The sequence below is a fragment of the Camarhynchus parvulus genome, chromosome 9, assembly GCF_901933205.1.
Source record: "Camarhynchus parvulus chromosome 9, STF_HiC, whole genome shotgun sequence".
Lineage (NCBI taxonomy): Eukaryota > Metazoa > Chordata > Aves > Passeriformes > Thraupidae > Camarhynchus > Camarhynchus parvulus.
In genome coordinates this window covers 20,851,877-20,872,946 of record NC_044579.1, presented here as the reverse complement: position 1 = coordinate 20,872,946, position 21,070 = coordinate 20,851,877, and the positions used below count along the sequence as shown (strand labels likewise).

The window sequence follows — 21,070 nt, the reverse complement described above, 5'->3', positions numbered from 1 at the left end:
CAGGAACACTCCAGCAACATCAGCACGACAGCCATAACCCAGATGTGAAACACCTGGCGCTGTGCTGTCACAGAATCACATTCTGTGACACTTCCTGGATGAAGTAACAGCCATGCTTTGGTACCTGGAGATTCTGTGCATGAACAGCCAAGGGCAAACAGCAACTCAAGCCACAAGAACCTCCTGCTCAAGGAGGAAGCATCAGGGCTACTCCAATGTAATTCAAGTGCCAGAATGTTCACTGCTTAGCCAAGAAATATTTAGTGGATTAATTTAATTTCTACTTGGATGTTAGGATTCTTCCCCCTTTTCAGTTCTCTCAAGAGAAGAAAAAGGGGATTTTTGAGAGTTAGCAACACCAAAGCAGACAGAATATATTGTAATAATCATAATTCTACGATTCTATACTTCTAATAATGTACCCTGCTACACAATTGGCAATTTAAAAATGTTTCAACAACTGACAGCTGTGCTAGCCTACACCAGGAATGATTTCTCCATTTATTTGCATTAAAAGTAATAAAATAAAATAAAATATCAGGCTTACTGATCTGTAGACACTTACTGGTTTCTGTCTGAAAATCCCGAAAGCCATCGAATATTGAGCGAGCAGGTCTGCGTCTTTTAGGAGCTTTAAAAAAATTAAAGAATTACTTGAAAAGTATATTATCAAAAGAAATGCCTATTAGTACTTTCCATCACATGTGTAGGAGAACAGAATAGGAGCCCCAAGCAGGGACTGTGTGAGAGCAAAGGTCATTGGGAAGGGCTGGAGATGGATGGAAATAGGCAGAAGGTAATTTGTAAATCCCATTTCCTAACACACCCTCCCTCCAGCAAACCTTAGCCCAGAAACAAAACATGTATCCAAATACAGAGAGGCTTAAAGCCCCTTCTGATGGCCTTGTCAAGACCCTTCAGCATGGAGTAGCAGTGCTGTCACAGTATCACTTTGTCACAATTCCAGCCAAGATTTTACCCAAGGCCTTCAAGGGGATGAAAAACTTCAAAAGATTAAACTCCATGAGAATTTTTTTTTTTTATGAAGAAGCACATTGTTTTTTCTACAATGCATTTCTACACTTTTCTAAACTCTTATCCTGATCCTGTCCCAACTTCTTGGCAGGACTGACCAGCCACACTCTTCCAGCAGATCCAGCATTGTTGTTTGCAAGGAAACCTTCAGAACTGATTATCTGCAGAGAGCCCAGGAAGGGATCAGAAACAGCACCCTCAAGTCCCACTAAAATCCTAAGGTACAGCACAAGCACTGCACTTGGAAGGACAACAGAACTGCCTGTCAAGATTATTCCAGCCACTTATCTCCTTTCCCATCAACTGAAAGACAGAACGTTCAAAGCCCAATTGCTACAAGACATAATAAATAATAAACAAATTAAAGTAAGATAAATACAACCTATACCCAGTGGAAATGTGATTATACAGCAGAAAGTAAGCCTGAAGAAGGGATGTGCTGGGGAATAACACCTCTCAACTCCAGGGAGTAGATTCTCCTTCACCCTGAGTGCTTAGGCACAAGCCAACCTCAGAACAACTTAAACTCACTTGGAACAGGAACTGAAGGACCACTTGAGCAAAAGCAGCATGTCCCTGCCAGGCAGAACAGGTGAAGAGGCTCTCAGCAACCCAGGAGGATCCTTTGTACTCAATGATGGGATCCATGTACCCAGCAGGGCACAAACACACAGGGTCACCTCTTCAGCTGGAAAAAATCTGAGCTTATACAACCACCTCAATATGATCCTTAAAAACAGAAACTGCCACCTTCCCTGCTGTAAGGCTAGAGCTGAGACCAATTATCTCTTCAGGTTCAGCTACTTTGTCAGGCTGCTCTGTGCCAGAAACACAAGTGGCACTGCTGGATCAGAGAGTGCCAGGAGGGAATCACTGACCCAGGTCAGTGCATGTTCAATGACTGAGATCAGTGTGGAACAGGTAGGTATAAGAACACCAAGTGTTAGGATCAGCAGATCTGAATCCTAATAACCCACAGGAGTGAACAGATCTTTGTCAAAAATGCTGTTGGGCCACAGGAAAAAGTGCAGAGAGCTCCTCTGTCTTCAGAGAGGCATCGGCAGGGCATCTTCCTCTGGATGCACATGTCCTGCTGCAGAACTGCCTTCCTCTGCTACTGAACTCCCCACTTCCAAAATTCAGGTAGGATGGGAAGTGCAAGGATTAGATAAACACAGTGTGTCCTTGTTTTCATGTCACTGCATCTTATGGCTGAGACCTTCAAAGTCCAGCTTCACTGCTGCTGACAAGGTGGCCTTTCAGCAGCAAGGGGAATGTCATGAAATTACATCAAGGAAGCTCATAGAAGTGCAAAAGCACTTCAGTGAAAGCAGATACTTTGTACATCATTCCCTTTTTGCCCAAGTGCAAATAAAGTGAGTATTTAAAATTGTTGTTACTTTATGCATCTCACATCAGTATGCAGAAGTAGAACTTAAGTTAGTCCATTTCAGTGATTCATATTCTGTCTACAGAATAAACATTTTCTGATGGGACTGGGAACTGAAGCATATTAAGGGAGTCAAAACTGGCCAGCTCCCAAAACAGACAGGAAAAAATTGCTAGAAGGACTAAAACTAGAAAAGCTAATATTGCTATTTGTATTTTGCAAATACAGCAAAAAGGGAAGTGGTGTGTACCTATACTGCCTGGCATTGTGTGCTCTCTCTGAACCACCCTCAGCTTGTGCATCCTGGCTAAACACCTCTCTGATGTTGAAAAAGAGTCAAGAAAAAATCAGTTCCATGGTACACCTGAAGCTTGGCCTCCTTCTCCTTTTTACCACAGGAACTAAATGATGTGAAAGAGCATTTCCCGTTGTGTGAGACCACTGCAGTGACAAGCACTTGCATGGGCTTCTTGGTGAAAAGGGCAAAGCTCTCAATCCATCTGACATGGCAAAGGCCAGCCCAGAAAGGACTTGCTCCACATGAGAAGGACAGAGACAAGAAAAGCTGTGCACAGCACAGCTTAAAGACCTAATTAAATTCCTGCATGAGAAATGGAGAAGGGTATGAGCCATCACAGAGCTCAGCCCTTCTTTCAGATCTGTCATCTCGACATATAGCCATTTGTACTCTTCATTTTCACTTGTCAGCCAAGGCTCCATCTTCCATCCCATTTCCACAGCAGTACCCCACAGTTCTGGGCCCCCAGATGTATACTTAATTAAGTTAATTGGCTGCCACCTCACAAAGTCTCATGAAGCAAGATTTAGCAAATTAGTACCCCTGGGAATAAAGCATCTCTTGTGTGAGATTTTTAATACCACTGGTGTTATTTCTTCTTATTAAACAAGTTTTGATTTTCTTTTGTCACTTAGCTCACCTCAAGGTAAAGAAAACAGAAACAAAATAAGAACACAAGCCTACCTCCAAACAAGGGCTCGGGCTCTACTAAGATTTCCTGCTTTTGAGGAATTGGAGCTCGTACTTCATCCCTGTCAAAGGAGAAGAAACAAAAAAGAAAAATCAGAGAGATGATAATATTCCAAGTACTTACAAACCACATCTCATTATGCTCCAAGGCTCCTGCAACTTGAACCAGTTAAAGATGCTGCTGTACCACTGCACAGAATGAAGAGGTTTGGGATTAAGTGGGACCTCATGGGAGCATCTGTTCCCACTCATGGCACTGCTCCTGGACCTGATACCCTGTGCACTGAGAGCTGGCATGGATAACCTTTGATAAAACATTACACAAACCCCTGAGTGACTTGATCCCAGGCTTTGTCAATCTATATTTAAACATTTTTTTGTTCTTGAATAACTTTGTTAGAACTTGGAAGTTTTTAAAACCTTACCAAAATATGTTAAATAATCCACTTGCCATCCTACTTTCCTTCCTAGCTACATAGAAAAAAAATATTATCTTCCTGATTACCAGCTTTTGTCTGTCAGAAGACTTTTTGCCTCCACCTGAAAGTCACACCTCTCTCTTTTCCAGAAGGAGGAGAACCAGGTCAAGATGGCCATTTCCCTCCATTCTGAAGCAGTTCTTGGCTTACATAACTGGGCTCCCTCACATGTCAACAGCTCAGTCAGTTATACTTGCAGACACTTACAGGTAATCCAAAACTACAATTAGGAGAAGAGAGGAAATCACAAAGAACTCACAAGCAGCTCTGTGACAACAGTGTGGTCACCTGGCCCATGGATCTTTGTGCAGAAGAATTCATCCACTGCTACATTCTGTCTGTGAACTCCCTCTTCCCCCTGCCTACCAAGGAGTGAAGAGTGCACTCTGCAGCTCTTGACCATGCAGGTTTCAAAAGGTTAACTCAGGATGTCAGCAGGATGCACTGACCTTGCTCTTACACTCCACATCTTTGATTGCACTGTGCAGCTAGTTATTCTCCATTTGCACATTTACTGTTCCCTCCTCCTAGGAGGACACTGAGCTGATCAGCACCTGGAGGGTGTTGAGTACAAAAAAGAAAGTATTCCAAGAAAAATCTGGAGTCACTGATGTGCCAGAAGTTGTCTAGAAATAAGAACACTACCCTATATACCTATTTTAACTTTGTTAATGGTTCAAGTAGGAAGGCACCTCACATCAGCTGTAAAGCAGTAAAAGAATTATTTAGATTTAAATTTATACATGAGCTTCAGAAGTATGAAGGGCAAGGATTTTTCTCTATAAGTCAGCTGTCTTTTTCCTGAAGTGGAAGATTTTTCATAAGGACAAAAGCCTGGCTTACATTTAATTTACCATATTTAATGAATGTGATTTATACCACTAAAGACCTTCCCTTTATCTCAAGCAGTCACATTAATAGGCAGCACTGAGATTCTCTGATATGCTTAAGTGGAAATTCTCTTCCCTTTGCAGGCATCTGATGTGTAACAGACTGGTGAAGATGCTGAGGTTGCTGATTCCTCTGCATACTGGTGCACAGGCCTGGCTTTTCTAGTGCCAAACTGGTTAAACCACTACAATAAAACCCTCACAAGTCAGACATTTCTCCCAGGTAAGGAGACAGGGCGAGACAAAATGGCCTCAAGTTGTGCCAGGGGAGGTTTATGTTAGATATTATGGCAAATTTCTTCACAGAAAGGGTTGTAAAGCACTGGCACAGGCTGCCCAGGGCAGTGGTGGAGTCACAATAAACATATGGATGTGGCACTTGGGGACATGGATTAGTGGTCATGGTGCTAGGTTGATGGCTGGACTTGATAATCTTTTCCAACCTTAAATTCTAGGAATTTATGAAATGGGAGTAAGGTGGCTGCATTTGTAAGAACCAAACCATGAGAACTCTCTAACTGCCAAATTAGTGTAAAGCAAGATTGCTGAAGCATTTAAAAATAGGACTCTCTTATTACTGCATCCCTACTTTAACAGCTCGGGCTTTGTTTGTAAAAAACAGCAGGTGAGAGCTACAGAAAACTTCTGAAGTGCAAGAGACTCACAAACCAGAACACTGGAGCAATCAATTGACCAAGACCAAAGCAGTGTGCAATGCTGTGCTGAGGAGTGGCAGCTGCCTGGTTTGCCGTGCTTTGCACAGTGCCATCTCAGTGCCATCAGAGGGCCAGGCTGGCTGGCACAGCCGTGCCCAGGGTACGTACTCGGGGTGCGGGCGGGCAGCAGACACGGCTGCAGAGCTGGTGCTGGGCTCCTCTGCTATCCCCCCTCCATCCAGGAACATGGTGACAGCCATCTCCAGGTTGTTGTTGCATGCTTCAAGCATGTGCTTCCCCACGCTTTCACTGGCACCTGCAATGCCAAAGGGAAAGAAATCACAACGTGTGGTTATTAATTGTTGCGGTGTGGTGAGGGTTTCTAGATGAGGTGAGAGATGAGAACTGACTTCAAGTTCTTAGAAGGCTGATTATTATATTATATTATATTATATATTACATTATATTACATTACATTATATCATGTTATATTATATAATATTCGATTGTATTAATTATATTATATTATATTACATTACATTATATTACATGACATTACATTGTATTACATTATATTACATTACATTGTATTACATTATATTACATTACATTGTATTACATTATATTACATTATATTAAAAGAAAATTATCTATTAAAACTATACTAAAGAAAGAGAAAGGAGACATCAGAAAGTTAGAAAAGAATGAATAATAAAAAAACCCGTGACTGACCAGAGTCCCAACACAGCCGGACTGGGATTGGTTATTAAGTAAAAACAATTTACATGGGAACTAATTAAAGATGCACCTGTTGGTAAGCAACTTCTAAACTACATTCCAAGCAATCAGATAATTATTTTTTACATTTCTTTTCTGAGGCTTTTCAGCTTTTCAGAGGAAAAATCCTAGCTGAGGGATTTTTCATAAAATTTAACATTAACAACAGCATTTTGACTGGAAGTGCCCAGAACCGCTTTCTCTCTCAAAGCATTAATAATTAGAAGGAACAGTTCATCAGCTGCCATTTATCCCTAAAGCACAACTGTGAAAGGAGACAAACTGCACAGCTCAGGGGGAAGGGGATGCTTGCAGTCAGGACTGCCAGGCTTCTTCCTGTCAGCAACTGAAAACCTACAGGAAGCCATCTGAGGGGTTTCAGCATGATGTGGATTTTCTTCTAGGGGTCAGGCAATTTCTTGGCATGTGGACCTGTTGGAGTGAGTCCAGAGGAGACCACGAAGGTGCTGTGAGGGCTGGGAGAGCTGGGGGTGCTCACCTGGAGGAGAGAAGGCTCCAGGGAGATCTCAGAACCCCTTCCAGTGTCTAAAGGGGTTCCAGGAGAGCTGGAGAGGGACCTGGGACCAGGGATGGAGGGACACACAAAAGGGAATGGCTGATAGAGGGCAGGTTAGATGGGATACTGGGGAGAAATCCTTCCCTGTGAGGGTGGGGAGGTCCTGGGACAGGCTGCCCAGAGAAGCTGTGGCTGCCCCAACCCTGGAAGTGTCCAAGGCCAGACTTGGAGCACCCTGGGACAGTGGAAGGTGTCCTGACCATCACAGCAGGTAGAACAAGATGAGGTTTTAGGTCCCTTCCATGCCAAACCATTCCATGATTCTGTGGATTTTCCAACACAAGCAGGCATACACAAAGAAAAATGAAAACCTGACTTAACAATTTAACAGGAAGAATATTAAATCAGCTGCTAAAATTTTTTATCCACTCATAACAGACATTTAGAGAGGGAAGAAAAGACACTCTGATTTACTGATTCTGCTGAAAGGCAAAATCAAACCAGCAGAAATTCAGTTTATATAAGAAGGGGGGAAAAAAAGCAGCCAAGAGGGAGAAACTAATACTTTTCTACTGAGTTCTTTGTATAATGACCAAGATTTATTCAAATCACAGAATCATGGAATGGTTTGGGGTGGAAGGGAGCTTAAAGCTCACCCTGTTCTACACCCTGCCATGGGAAGGGACACCTTCCACTACCCCAGGTTGCTTCAGGCCCTGTCCAGACTGGCTTTGAACACCTAAAGTGCAACTTATCCCAGTTTTGATGTTGCTGCTCGGGATGAAGCAACAATTCCTAACATCACCTGTAAATCCTTCCTCAGAGGATGAGCTTCTATGTCCCAACTTCTCCTCCAAAACCATCCCATCAGCAGAAGCTCCCTCAGGAGAAGCTCTCCTGCAACCCAATTCTTTACAGCACCTTCTCCCTAGGTGGTGGACTGCCAAAGAGCTTCTATTCCTTTAGAAAGGCTGGTAAAGAGGAAGAGTGGTAAAAGGCAGCTGAACCAGTCTGGGAGCAGCTTTGGGATCTGTAGGAATTCTTCCTAAGTTCACAGCAAGTCACCAAAATGACAGCAACACTTTGCCCAAAACCAGGCTCATACACAACATCAGTCTGGGCAAAACACATCCAGATGTTTCTCAGATTTTTTGAGAAAGACTCAAAAAGCTCTGGTTTGAACACAGAATACACTCTGAAACAGTGGAGATCAATCAGTTCTAAATAACCTGCACATCAAACCACAGAGAAAGCCAAACTGACTGAGGGAACAGGTTTCTCAAAACACCCAACCTGCCACAACAAGCACACTGGGATGACAGGCAGCTGTATTTTTAAGACCTTAACTGAGCTGAAGAAAGTACAAAATAAAAACTACTGATATCCCAAAACACCAACGAGAAGTTCAGGTTCTTCACTCAAACTATTTTTTTGGCATTTTCAACACTTTTCAATGTTAACTGTAGCAATGAAACCACACCTGTGAGCCTGGAACACACACACCCCACTCTACACCTCCCTGCAGAGTCATGCCAAGCCATTCATTTGCAAGAACTGGAAGAAAAATGTTAATTCAACCCTCTGGTATTATTTATAGAGACACTGACACAGCAAGTGCCTTCACTGATTCCTCACCATTCCTGAGGAAAGTGCCAGCATATCAAAGCTTTCAGTCCTTGTGCTGGAAAACAGAAAATTCTAAATATTTGTTAAGTTTCAAAGCAAATTTCACAGATATCCAATCCTTTCCTTGAGGAAGACTGATGCCTTGAGAGGCTACCTAGAAGAGAGGCCAAGCAGAGTTAAAGGAATAAAGTAGGGATTTATTAAAAGGATACACCTTGGGCAGCGCAAGAGCCCAGCCAGGGCTACAACCAAGATGGACCCTGAGTCACAAGTTTTCACAGTTTTATAAGTTTTGGGCCATTTCTATATTGGGGTCAATTGTCCAATTACAGCCTCAGGTTATGCAGTCCCACCCTCTCAGTCTGCTCTCCTCAATTCACTGCTGTTTACACTTTTTGGACTTGAAGCTGCAATGGTGTCCTTGGTTCTGGGGCTGGAAAAGATGGTTTTGTCTGACTAAACAGTGAGGAGAACTTGCTAACACTTTATATGAAGTTCAGAGTTATATACTAATGCAGAACAGAATCTGGAAAATGTGAAAACTGAAACTTAAGGCAGCAAGAGACACAGGAGTTACTTTCTTTTAGCAGTACTTTCCTGGATGAGAGCAACAAAGAAACACAATTCTGCCACCAGGCTCAAAGAAAAGCATCAGGGACTATTTCTCCTCATCCCTGATGCTGGAGATGATTCCCTCAGCCTTTTCCCCACAGACAGGAGTGACTGGGAACACTTACAACTCTGAGTTGAAAAAGCACTGAGCACATAAAGCACTGAGGTGTGAGCACCTGTCACACCACAGACAAGCTCCACACACTCCTAGATGCAACCTTAAATTCTGTTAAAGATAAAAACAAAACTTCAAAACTCCACTTAACAGTGGATGGCTGAAGCCCAGCAGGCTATTTCTTTTCCAGTTTTGAAACCACAGAGCGGTTCTCTTGTGTTGAGCATCGAATGTGTCTAAACATAAAAGATGTCAGGAGGAGGAAACCAGCACAGCTCTGCCTGTTCTGGGTCAGGTTTTAGCAAATATCTCCCACACAGGCACACACTACTGAAAATATAATTGCTGGAGGTTCTTTTTGTTCAAAGGGTTTACTCTATAAAGATTCTTTAGGAATAGCTGAGAGATCGGTAATTTCCCTGCTTACATCCTGTCGAGGATCTGAGTGTGTCCAGTGTGAAACGGAGCTGGTCTGGACAACCGAATTAGAGCAGTTCCACTTCCCTTTGGCTGTTTATTTGACACATCTTACTAACCACTCCCGCAGCATCTGACACGCAAAGCCATCAGCCAGGGGTAACTACGGCGAAGCAGATTAAACACAAAGTGGGTCAAGAGCTCCGAGCACACAGCGTGAAGCAGGAGCTGTCACCTGACGCGAACTTCCACGGAAAAGCGACCAGCTCTCCCCGTTCCCCAACTCGAGCCGCCCGCGCTGTGGGATATTTCTGCTTTTTCAAAGGCGGACTCGGGGCTCAGCTCCCGGGTCCCTGCCGTCCGTCAGAGTCAGCCGCGGGAGCGGGAAGCGGCTGCCGGGGCGGAGCGCGGGCGGGAGGGAAGGAAGGAGCAGGAGGGAGCAGGACGCTCACCCGCGCCACCGGGACAACCGAGAAACCTCCGAGCCGCAGCTCAAAGGCGAGCTCTCCGCCGCGCAGGGAGCGGGGCCGGCCCGGGCCAGCCCCGCCGCGCTGGGCGGCCCCGGGGCGCGCCCGCGGACGGGCCCCGGCACCGCCGGCGCCCCGCGGGAGGCGCTCTGAGGGCAGGGGCAGCGCGCCCGGAACCGCTCCGCCTCGGCCCGCGCCTCCCGCCCCCGACCCGCCGGCGGTAAAGGCCGGGCGGGACCCACCCGCGTGAGCCCCGCGGCCTCGGCGCGCCCCGCGCCCCGAACCCACCGGTGATGGCGGTGAACTGCTGGACCAGCGCCCTCAGCGCCGCGGCGCCCGCCGAGCCCCCGGGCGCCGCCATCTTGCCGCCGCCGCACCACAACACACGCGCCGCCGGCCGGCGCGCGCTGCGCATGCGCGGGGCCCGCCCGCGCGCGCGCCCCTTCCCCCGCCCGCCGCCGGGAGGTGGGGGCTCGGTTGCCGTGGTAACAAGTCCCGCCCCCTCCGGCCGCGCGGGAGGCGGGAGTTGCCGTGGCAACGCCCTCCCTTCCCCCTCACTCCCACCCCCACCCCTCCCCCGCCTCGGCGGCTTTTTCTGGGAATGCCCCCGGAATTCTCCACCCGCCGCTTCCCAGCGGGGACACGGGCCTTAGAGGCGGAGCGGCACTCCCAGGACACGCACCTGGGGTTCCCACGCGGATTTACCCCATCACAGAGGCCCGCGGCGCGGCGAGGGGCTGGGCAGGCCGCGGGCCGAGTGCTGAGAGCAGGGAAACAGCCAGGACCAACCCGGATCACCGGCACAGGCCGGGGGTGACCCGCTAGACAGCAGCGCTGCGGTGGAGGACATGGGGGTTCTGACAGGCAACCAGCTGTCTCCAAGCCGGCACAGTGTCCTGGGGGCCAGAAGGGCCTGTGGGACCCTGGGGACAGTGGGACGAGCGCTGCCAGCCGGTCAGGGAGTGATCCTGTCCCTCTGTCCAGCCCTGGCAGTGCTGTCTCCAGCTCTGGGCTCCTCAGGAGATGAGACACACGGAGCTGCTGGAGCAGGTCTAGGGGAGGCTGCAGAGATGCTGAAGGGCCTGGGGCATCTCCCTGATGAGGAAAGGCTGAGGGAGCTGGGGCTGCTCTGCCTGGAGAGGAGCCCCAGCTGAGAGGGGCCCTCAGGCCTGGCTGGCCCTGGCTGCAGGGAGGGGCAGAGCAGGGCCGGGCTCTGCTCCAGCCCAGCAATGGCACCAGAGCCACGGGCAGGGCCTGAGCCCAGGCAGCTCCACCTGCACATGAGGAAGAACTTTCCTGGGCAGTGCCTGAGCCCTGAACAGAGCCCAGAGAGGGTGTGGAGTCTCCTCACTGGGGATATCCCAGAGCTGTCTGGGCACAATGTGTGCTATGGGCTCTGGGGTGGCCCTGCTGGAGCAGATGGACCCACTGAGGTCCCTTCCAGCCTGACCCATCCTGGGATTTTGTGGGGCAGCACCTGAGGTGGTCGAGCAACAGCTCATCTGCACCCACAGGGCCAGAAAAGGAAACCCTTGGATTTGTCCCCACCTACTGTACCAGGTGTTTCTGATCCCCAGGCCACCTGAAGGAATGTCAGGAAAGGAATGTTTTACTCCTTTCCAGTTTCCAGGCACAGCAGGAATGTGGCTGCCTTGCTGCTGAACACCTTGCCAGTAACACTTGTCAACTCTGAGTACCACAAAAAGCTGAGATTTCCCTGGAATTCGAATAATTTATTACCTCACTGCCATGGAAACAGGTCCATCTGTTCCCTCTCTTATTGCCTCCCATCCCCACAGCAGCTCTGGTGCTCAGAGAAGCAACCAAGCCTGTGAAGTATTTGGGGTTTTGGCACTTGTTTTGTTTTTCCTGGCAGTTGGTTGAGCTGAACTTGTTCACAAACAAGACAAATTAATCACCAGGGCTGAAGGCAGGTGAGCAGCAGTGAACTGTTACACCAGCCCAGCCATCTCAGACACAGACTCCTGCTTCACCAACACCAGTAAAACAAAGCTGATCTCACCTCCTTCAAAGCTCCCAGACCACAGGGTCAGAAACAAGCTGTTGGTACAACCCAAATCCACTCAGTAGTGGCCAAATTCCACCCTCTAACGATGAAGATCTAAAAGAATAAGCCAAACTATGCCTAGTGAGGATTATTGTGCCATGGATATGGTGAGGAATGGGATCATTTGGGGGCTTGCAGCATCCCACCTCAGATAAGGCTGCTGCTATAGGTGACAGGTTTTGTACATTTTGCAGTTGAGTTTTATCTAACACTCAATTTTTAGTCCTGTTTTGTTTTGCATTCTACTTTGAAAATGGAGGTTGTTTTTTTACAGGCTTACCCTGACTGGACAGGCTGAGAGTCACCAGCATGGAAACAGTCAGTAGCTCTGCCTTAAAAAAAACCCTTTAATTAAGTTTTTTTTTTGACATCATGGGTAAAGCAGAAAATAATCCCAACTATGTTAAGGATTAAGGAAAAACAGACCCATATTGAAGGAAAGCTTCCAGAACAATGGCTGAGGCAGCAGAAGAAAAAGCAAAGGATTTGCCACTGGTCACCTGTTGTAATTTTCTCAAAAAACATCTCTGAACAGAACATTTATTTATTTATTTATGAGGAGCCCACCAATGATAAAGATGTGCAGGCTTTGGGGAAAAAATAAATCGCAGCAATTCACATTTTTGGCTCAGTGTGCTGGTCATGCTTTCCATAAAATTTGTTTTTTTAAAACTTAAACCATCAGAAGATGCTGCTGAAGAAACAAGTCTGTTAGGAATGTCCTAGAACAGAATTAAAGTCATCAATGGGGTTCCAAAAAAGGCCAGAACTCAAACATCTGCTGACTTTGATGACTAGCACACCCTTCAGCACTGCAGCCGGCACTTGGCTCCATTTCAAACACACACAGTGCAAAAGTAGCTCCAAGGAAGCAAAGAAAAGCCAAAATATGGCTTCATAAAACAACAGATGAAACAAGAAAACTTCCTCTGCATAGTAGCATTTGGTTGCCTCTTCCCCAGCCTCAACTTGCTACAGGCCTCAGCACCTCCACATCTAAATTACAATTCTTTTTGAGTTGTTTTAGTTTTAAACCCAACACAAACAGTATTTAGTAGTGCCTCTAAAAATAGAGGGGAACAGTTACAGCCAGGCAGGGCAGTTATGTGAATTTCTAATTACAGTTATGTCATTACTGACAACTCCAGCCTTCAGTTGCTTCTTTCCCTTTTAACTTTCTCCATCATAACTGGCTTCTGGACTATTGTTTTAATCACACTCAAACCAGTTTGAGTATGAAAATTAAACAGCATTAAGTATAGTAACACCATTGTACATTCATATGTATCATTAACAGGATATTAACAACAAGAAAACAAAAGTATCTTGTTCTTAACAGGGAAAATGGGATCTGCAGGAGGGAACTCTGTGAACAGAGGTGAATGGGAGCCCACAGCCTTGGCATCCATGAAAGATCCTTGGCTTTGCCAGGGGAGAATGACCTGTTTGTTTCCTTTTTGTTGAAGGGAGGGGTTAGCATATGAGAGGGAAAGAGTGGCTGTCTGCTTACACTCCTGTTCATGGGTGTGCCAACAATGCAATTGCAGCAACAGCTTAAATTCCAGCAAGGTGCTTCAATTTAGAGAACAGTGCTTGTGCTTCAACCTTGCAGCTGACAGCCAGCTGGGAATACAAACTCGTTTTTCATTTGTTTCCTCCATGGAATGTGCATCTTTTCCATTAAAGGCTTTGGATTTTCATTTCCAGATCAGACCATCACTTATCATTGCTTTCCAACACTACCAGTATTCACACTCCAAACCATGTAAATGCAAGTTAGAAAATAAGAGATGCTCTGGTTCCTGCAAGAAGTGCTGCAAGTGCTAGAAAATAATATTCAAGAAAGGAACAATTTAAAAATGTTACATTCTGGGGGTGTATGTTACTAGAACTTCTCAGAACTCACAGAAATGCTGCCCAAAGCGGTTCCCCTCCAAGGCAACCACTCAAAACTGCTTAGGGAAGCTTTGCCTAGCACAGGAGAACATCACCACAGTTTCCATTCGCACTCCACCAGGTGTCCATGGCTCTGATCTACTCTGCAACAGGGCTTTTAAACATCTGCAGGATTGTCTTTTGCTTGTTCTTAGGCAGTGAACAAATATCATTTGCGTCACTGGTATTAACCACACAATTCAAAACCTTTCCTTCCTTGATGCTGGGGGATTTCACCCGGACCCTGGCAGGGGACTGCCAGTTTTCATTGCAGGAACCTTTCCTAGTCTTGTGGTGATTGGTTTCAGCCTGGGTTTTTGATCCCTTCAAGTCTTTTGCCCCCTTGGAGCTTCCCTTCCTGGCAGCAGAGTCTTTCCCGGAGCGAGGTGGTTTGGTACGAAGCAGATACTCATCTGGAGAGCCCTTCTGTCTGTTCAGTGTCCTTTCCTCCTTGTCCAGCTCCTTCTGCAGCTGCAGAGCCAAGAGCCTGTCCTGCTCCTCCTGCCTGCGCCTTTCATAGAACTCCTGCTCAAAGGCTCTTTGTGTCTGCAAGTTAAAATCATTCATTTGCTCTCCTTGGTCTTCTACACTTTCTGAAAAGGTTCTTCTCCTCTTATCAAGCATGTCCAAGTCAATCATGGCATCAGCTGGGGTCTCCACTAACTTCCTTTTGGGAGTCTCCTTAGAGTTCTGTGGCTTTTCTGGTGTCTCTTCATTCAGGTGTCCAGCCTCCTTCCCCAGACCAGGCAACACAGTCTGGCTGTCCGACATCACACAATTCATTTCTAACTGACCAGAGGTACAAGTTTCATCAGCCTTTTCAAGGTTTACCCTTTGGACATGTGTCAAATTGCCACTGTCGGACTCAATTCCATCATCATCTCCATTGGATCTAAGAAGAACTGTCCTAGACCCTTCCCCTTCTGTGGTTCCATGAAGTGCATCTGGAACTCCATCTTCTAAACCATTTGGTCCTGGTGTTTTTTCCTGCTTGACAGTGGCAGCTTCACCTGAAGCTGAGGCACTGAAATAGTTCATGCATGATTCCAAAAATGAATCCTTAGCTGCAGAATCTTTATTTACACTGGTCAGCTGTGGAGACAGGGTTGGCATTTCCTCTTGTTCATCCTGCACTGCAGAACTGCTGCCTTCATTGCTGTTGGTCTCCTGAAGAAAACGGGAGACACCACTAATGAAGTAAATTTATCAAAAGCCCATGGCTGTGAATAAATACCAAACTCACTTATCATGGCTGCATTGCCCCTGAGTGCTCTGGGACACCAACTCAGATACTCCTCTTTTTAAAAAATACTTGTTTAATAACAATGAAAATATTTAAAATAACTGCAGAAGCCCAGCTGAAGGACTGAAACCACAACTGCAGCATTTTCCTCTCATCAGTGATTCAGACTAAATGTGCAAGCCTGCTCATCTTCTTTGGAGGCCTTACAGGAAGGATCAGACAGACAGCCATGGAATGATGTAAATCAGGGTGCACCCTCTTCCAGCAGGCTCCAGAACTGCCAATCATAAATACCAAAGGTAGCTTAAAAGGGGCAATATAACCTGCCCAGTGCCAATGTGCAAGGGGAATAGAGAACTGGAACCCTACAGGCAAGGGGAAAATATCCCATAATTAGTAACTGTGAGATTGTAACAAAATGATTCCTGTTACCCCAGAGATAGAGTTGCTCCTGCCTCTTCCTGTGGTACTGGAGAACGATGCTGATCCCAACATACCATAATTCTTTGGAGACAGGTACCTTAAAAAGAAAAAAAGGATAAACATTTTGTCCTTGAATTGTCAGTCCTTTGCATTATTCAAGGTCTTCAGGTTCATGCTGACAAAAAAAAAAACAACAACAAGAAGGCAAGTGTTTCCCTTTTCCTCCTGTGAGGAAATGTTTTAAACTTCAAAACTTCACATTTGCCCCCAGTTATCTCAGGAGGCTGGCCTACAGCATTCCAAAGAAGCAAATGGGGCAGATGGACACTGAAAAAGGCCAATAATTAAAGATTCACTGAAAAAGGCCAATAATTAAAGATCCACTTGGCTGAATCCCTTACTTCTGAATATCTCCAGAGTTGCTTGGTTTGTTCTTTGCCTTGCTCAGGCTCAGTGGGGATGGCTGAAGGGAGAGGCTGTGTGCTGGTGACGGGCTGCCAGGCACATGTCCCTCAGGATCTTCATTCTTCCAGACAAATAAAAATAGCATTAGGTAAAACAAAACACAACACAAACTGCAGAAACCTCAGGGAACTACTTAGATTTTGCTGCAGAATCAGTTACTGTTGTCCAAAGAATTCTAGAACTGTGAGTAATGGATGGTTATGGAGAAAGAAATGTTACCTGCTCCTTACACCTTCCTGGATCTAACATTGAGGGACAGGAGGCTTTGCTCAAATAAGTACACAGGCTTCATCATTGGGTGGCAAAAATTCAACTAAGCAAAACAAATTAATAAAACAAAATAAACCTCCAAAAGGTAAGGTACATTTTCACTGTATGTTCCTTTCTGCCAGTACAGGTTGCACATATTAATTTCTTCCAAAGAAGGATTTAAAAAAGATGAGGAAAAGAAAGCATACAGCAGAAAATCAATCTTTTAAAATGTTTCACAATGAAAACATGCAGCACACATGGTGGGTGCTGGATTTCAAGTGCATATTACACAGGCTTCAAAAATTAATGGTCAATCAAGGCTTTACAGTACTAGAGGATGACAACAGCTTTCAACTACAACTAAAATAAATTTTAACTGTTCCAAATTTTAACATTTGCTCTGAGAAGTCCAAGTTGGTTGTGCTATATTGATATTTGCTGCTGTCCCACTCGATCCTAACTCACCAGACTGTTACTGAGCTGCCAGGCCAGCTCTTCATCTTGCTTCAGCTGCTTCTCCATCTCCTTCCTTCTCTCTTCTGCCAGCCTCTGCTCCTCCTCCTCCTCTGCCAGCAGCCGCTGGATGTACTCCTCACTCGCTTTGTTCTCCTCCTGTTCATGTGCTCGCCTTTCTGCCTCCACCTAAAGCAGGTGTTTGAAAAAACCCACCTGGTTACTACTGCAGGGCCACACTTTACACTAGGACCTCTCAGCTGACACTGCTTAAATGTGAAGCAGTCACTGTTCACAAAATACAGCAGCATTTCATTGCAGGAGTCTCAAAGATCACATGGATGCTGTGTGTAGAGCCTTGGGTTTGACCACAGTGGCAAACCTTTTGGTTTCTTTAAGATTATACCATTAACCTGCAAGGTTAAACTCCATTCTTCACCTTTTCAAAGTGTTAGTAACAAAGCTAAGATCTCCAAGTACATGGTTGTACAGAGAAAGTGGGATTAGAATTCTGTCTAAAGCTGAATGCCAGCTGTCCCACAGCATTTGCTCAACCTTTTATCATTATATATCCCAAAGACAGCACATCTCTCTTTTAGAAGAGTGCTGCTCTCTTGAAACACACAAAACCCAAAGCAGCAGGCCAGGAATTTGACATCTGCCTTTCTTACAGCAGACATGCTGAGAGATCAGTTACCAGCAACTCCACGAGGAGAGCAAAGTAGTTCAAGAATAAAGCTTTCTTTGGAAATTCCCCCCAGTCCTCTGCTTCACGTGCTCCTGTAATCACCAGCAAGGGCTCTCAAGGAAAGGTGCATTCCCATACATTCCAACTCTAAACCTTAATACTACTGTGTCTGAATTGGAGGAAGGATCCTTAAATAGGCCAAAATTGAGAATTCTTTAAAATCTTTACGGATTTTCAAATAAGCACAGGTAACAGAGTGAACAAAGAACAGAGAAAATGCTCTATGGTCATTACTGAAAGTTATCTAATTGAGGTCTCTTACTTGGAGGGAAGTCAAGAAGATAAATATAAAACCAAAGTCCAAACAGGTTCAAATTTCTACATTTGCTACTTTTATGTACATTGACTAAGAGATGAGGTAGGAGGTATAGATGAAGAATGTCACCTCATGTCAAATACAAAGAAATCTCTTTCACCAATTTAATTCATGATTCAAAAGTGACCAGTATGTTCCTGCAGCTGCAGTGCCCTTTTAAGTATCTTTATTATTAAATAAAATTACAGCTGTTTGTAGGAACAACTCAAATAAGTGGATACAAAGCATTTATGCTTTTTAAACATATTTTTAGACTTACCTTACTAATCTCTGCTTCATATTCCTGCCTCAGCTCCCCAGGCTTGCTCAGCTGGTGCTGTGGCTTGGGGACACAGACTAATCAAGAGGAAGGAGAGGAAAAAACCAAAGTCAACAAACACAAAGTCATGACAGTCAACAACAAAGGGTTTTAACAACAACAAAGGATTTTAACTCCATACCCTGTCATGGGAATGATTTGACTTAAATCAAGTGCTGTGATTGAAAAAAGGAAGGAATAAAGCAAAAGATACCAAGGAATAAAGTTTACACAATAGAAAAGCATGGTGTTACAGAGTTGCAGGAACAGGCAGTTTCCCAAGTACTGTATATAAGGCAAATACAATGGAACAAGTTTCTCAGAGAAAACTGTGGCTGCACCATTGCTGGAAGTGTCCAAGGCCAGGCTGGATGGAACTAGGAGCACCCTGGTCTAGTGGAAGGTGTCCCTGTCCATGGCAGGGAGGTGGAATGGGATGATCTTTAAGGTCTCACCCAACCCAAACCATTCCCTTATTCATTCTCTGCTGGTAAACTGACCATAATTTGTGTGTTTCACTCTCTTTCACTAAAAAGACCTCAGAACACTGCAAGTGGAACCAGTTTCCCTAAGGCCAATGTATCAAAACGTCCCCAAAGGGCGCTTGCAACATCATAAACCCCAAAATCCTTCTTCAAAAAGTTAATCAGATTTCACTTCCTTCCCTCTGACACCACAATTTTCAGCTCACAGATTCTTGCACTGACTGAACCCCTGGAATTTCAACCAAACTAATTAACACCTGAAAATCTTTTAACCACTTCACTCACTTGACAGTGATAAAGAAACACACCCACAAACTCAAACACTCTGCTTGCAGATGCTACAGCTGCAAATGAGCAATGAACAAGGCCAGGCACTGATACATCAAAGGCATGAACAAGTACCCACTGAAATCACCAGCCAATGTAATTTTTATCCTCTGTGCTACAAATGAAGAAGGCATTGCCCACCTCTCCCCTGCCCCTTTTGCAAGACAGCTCTGTCTCTGCCAGCAGTAACACACTTGCCTACCCACAGCTCCTTATTTCCCAACATCTGAAGTCAGCCACAGCAATTCCTGTGACAAAGCAGAGACATCCCAGGACAAGTGACATTTCACTTACTTTCCTCATCCAAATCCTGTCCGTTCATCCTGCGCTCGCACTCCTCTGGGTAATTCTTCTGAATCTTCTCCCAGAGCTCCCAGTTGATCAGAGTATTTCTGCGGGTGTTGTACCGTGCCCAGGAAGAGACCCGACGCCGACAGAAGGGGCAAGAAAGGCTGGCCTTTTCCACTGTCATCTGGAAGCAGGAATTACACAGGGTATGGCTGCACGGCAGCGTGACAGGCTCCACAAAGATCTCCATGCAAATCTGGCAGAGGCAGTCGGACAAGGACAGCGGGGCCTTGGATTTCTTCGACATACTGACTCGAGGTAGAGGAACAGCACTAGGACAACATCAGGGCCTGAAAGCAAAAAGAAACATTTAGGTTCCTTATGGGAAGTAAAATATAAAGGAAAATGCAAAATGTTTTACAGCTACTTCAAGAAAATGTTAGTGGATTTAGAAGCCTGCTTAAGTGGTTGCTTTTCCCTAGGCCTGAGAGATTCCTGAGGAAGAAGCAGAGCTTTACAGAAGTCATGGAAAAACTGTACCAGGTTTTCCTACTGCAGTTTCCTGTGAGCTGTAACAGATGCTTTGGGGATAGCAAGGAGGTGGTAAGGACAGGGGGGAAAAGAAGGTGAGAGTTCTTCCAGCCACCTCTGTTACTCCCCTCTTCTCCCACCACTCCCTATCTATGATAAGAGATGCTAGATATGTTATTCCAGTTACCTTAACCTTCCATTCACTCATTTTTTCAGTATACGCACATCCTTCGAGAGCTGCTTTTGGCACAAGCTTGCTCCCAGCACCTTCTGAAGGTGAAATACACCAGAGCAGAGCAGCTTCTTCCTCATTCATTTGCTTGCTTAAGCTAGGACTATAAAGCTACAATTCCTTTTTTTCTTAAGATAAATGAAGAACTAAACTTCACCACCTTCTTGTATGACTTGAAACTGTGGGGGTCATCTGTCTCCTCACACGATTTTTCCACTTGGCCCAGCAATACTGTGGGAGAGAAAACAAAAGACACATACAGCAAAATAAATAACCCACTGATATTTAAGCTACAAGCTTCTTAAACAGGCAGCTTTAGAGACAGGAGGCCCATGAAAAAAAAGGCTGCCATTCCTCACAGAGAAACTCTCCATGGAGACAAATACACCTTAAGGCGAGTTTTATTATTTCCGCTATTTTTATTGACAAAAAAATAACCCCCGGGAGGTCGGTGCCCAGCGGAAAGGGGGCCCCTGGTCCCCCGTCACGCCCAGCCCCTCAGGGTCCCAGCGCGGACTCGGCACCCACCGCTCCGGAGGCCGCCAACGGCCGCGGCTCCCGCAATGGCGGCAGGGCTGCGCTCCGCCCCTCACTCCGGCGCTGTTCCCGCCGCCCGCCTCAGGGCTCCGCCTCCTCCTCCCTTTTCTCCTCCTTCTCCTTTCCTCCTTCCTTCTTCTCCTCCTCTTCTTCTGTCTCCTCCTCTTCCAGCTGCTCCGCCGAGCCTGCTGGGTGACAGGGGCTCTCAGAGGCAACGCGGGCTCGGCTGTTGTGATGGGTGGGGCGGGAATGGCTTAGCAGAGCCAGAGAGCAGCGTTAGGTGGGATGGCAGGGATAAATCCTTCCCTGGGAGGCTGCTGAGGCCTGGCACAGCCTGGCCTGGCCCGGGGAGCCGCGGCCGGCCCGGGAGCCGTGCCCGGCCCATGCCCGGCAGTGCCCAAGGCCAGCCGGGTGGGCTTGGAGCCGGGCTTTGCTCCCTGGCTTTGTGAAAAATGCGTATTTTATGATTGGCTTTTCGCAAATATTAAAATGAATATTAG

At 46.0% G+C, this 21,070-nt stretch overlaps 2 protein-coding genes across 2 annotated transcripts in view; both read right to left on the bottom strand.

Annotated features, from left to right (window-relative positions):
* UBXN7 (UBX domain protein 7) overlaps positions 1–10,358 on the bottom strand; it is a 28,737-nt gene extending 18,379 nt beyond the window's left edge. Inside the window, exons 1-4 of the mRNA XM_030954621.1 lie at positions 10,258–10,358; positions 5,607–5,754; positions 3,408–3,475; positions 566–631 (exon numbers count right to left, since the gene is read on the bottom strand). Coding sequence (XP_030810481.1) covers positions 566–631; positions 3,408–3,475; positions 5,607–5,754; positions 10,258–10,330 — 355 coding nt within the window. The 5' untranslated portion in view covers positions 10,331–10,358. The remainder of the gene's footprint in view (positions 1–565; positions 632–3,407; positions 3,476–5,606; positions 5,755–10,257) is intronic.
* Positions 10,359–13,135: 2,777 nt separating this feature from the next.
* On the bottom strand, positions 13,136–20,635 carry RNF168 (ring finger protein 168). Its single transcript, XM_030954838.1, has 8 exons — positions 20,562–20,635; positions 20,194–20,264; positions 19,277–19,620; positions 18,132–18,208; positions 16,821–16,997; positions 16,040–16,164; positions 15,648–15,735; positions 13,136–15,139 (listed from the first exon to the last, which is right to left on the bottom strand). The coding sequence occupies exons 3-8, from the start codon at positions 19,575–19,577 to the stop codon at positions 14,072–14,074; spliced, it is 1,836 nt and encodes a 611-aa protein (XP_030810698.1). The 5' UTR covers positions 19,578–19,620; positions 20,194–20,264; positions 20,562–20,635; the 3' UTR covers positions 13,136–14,071.
* Positions 20,636–21,070: the final 435 nt, after the last annotated feature.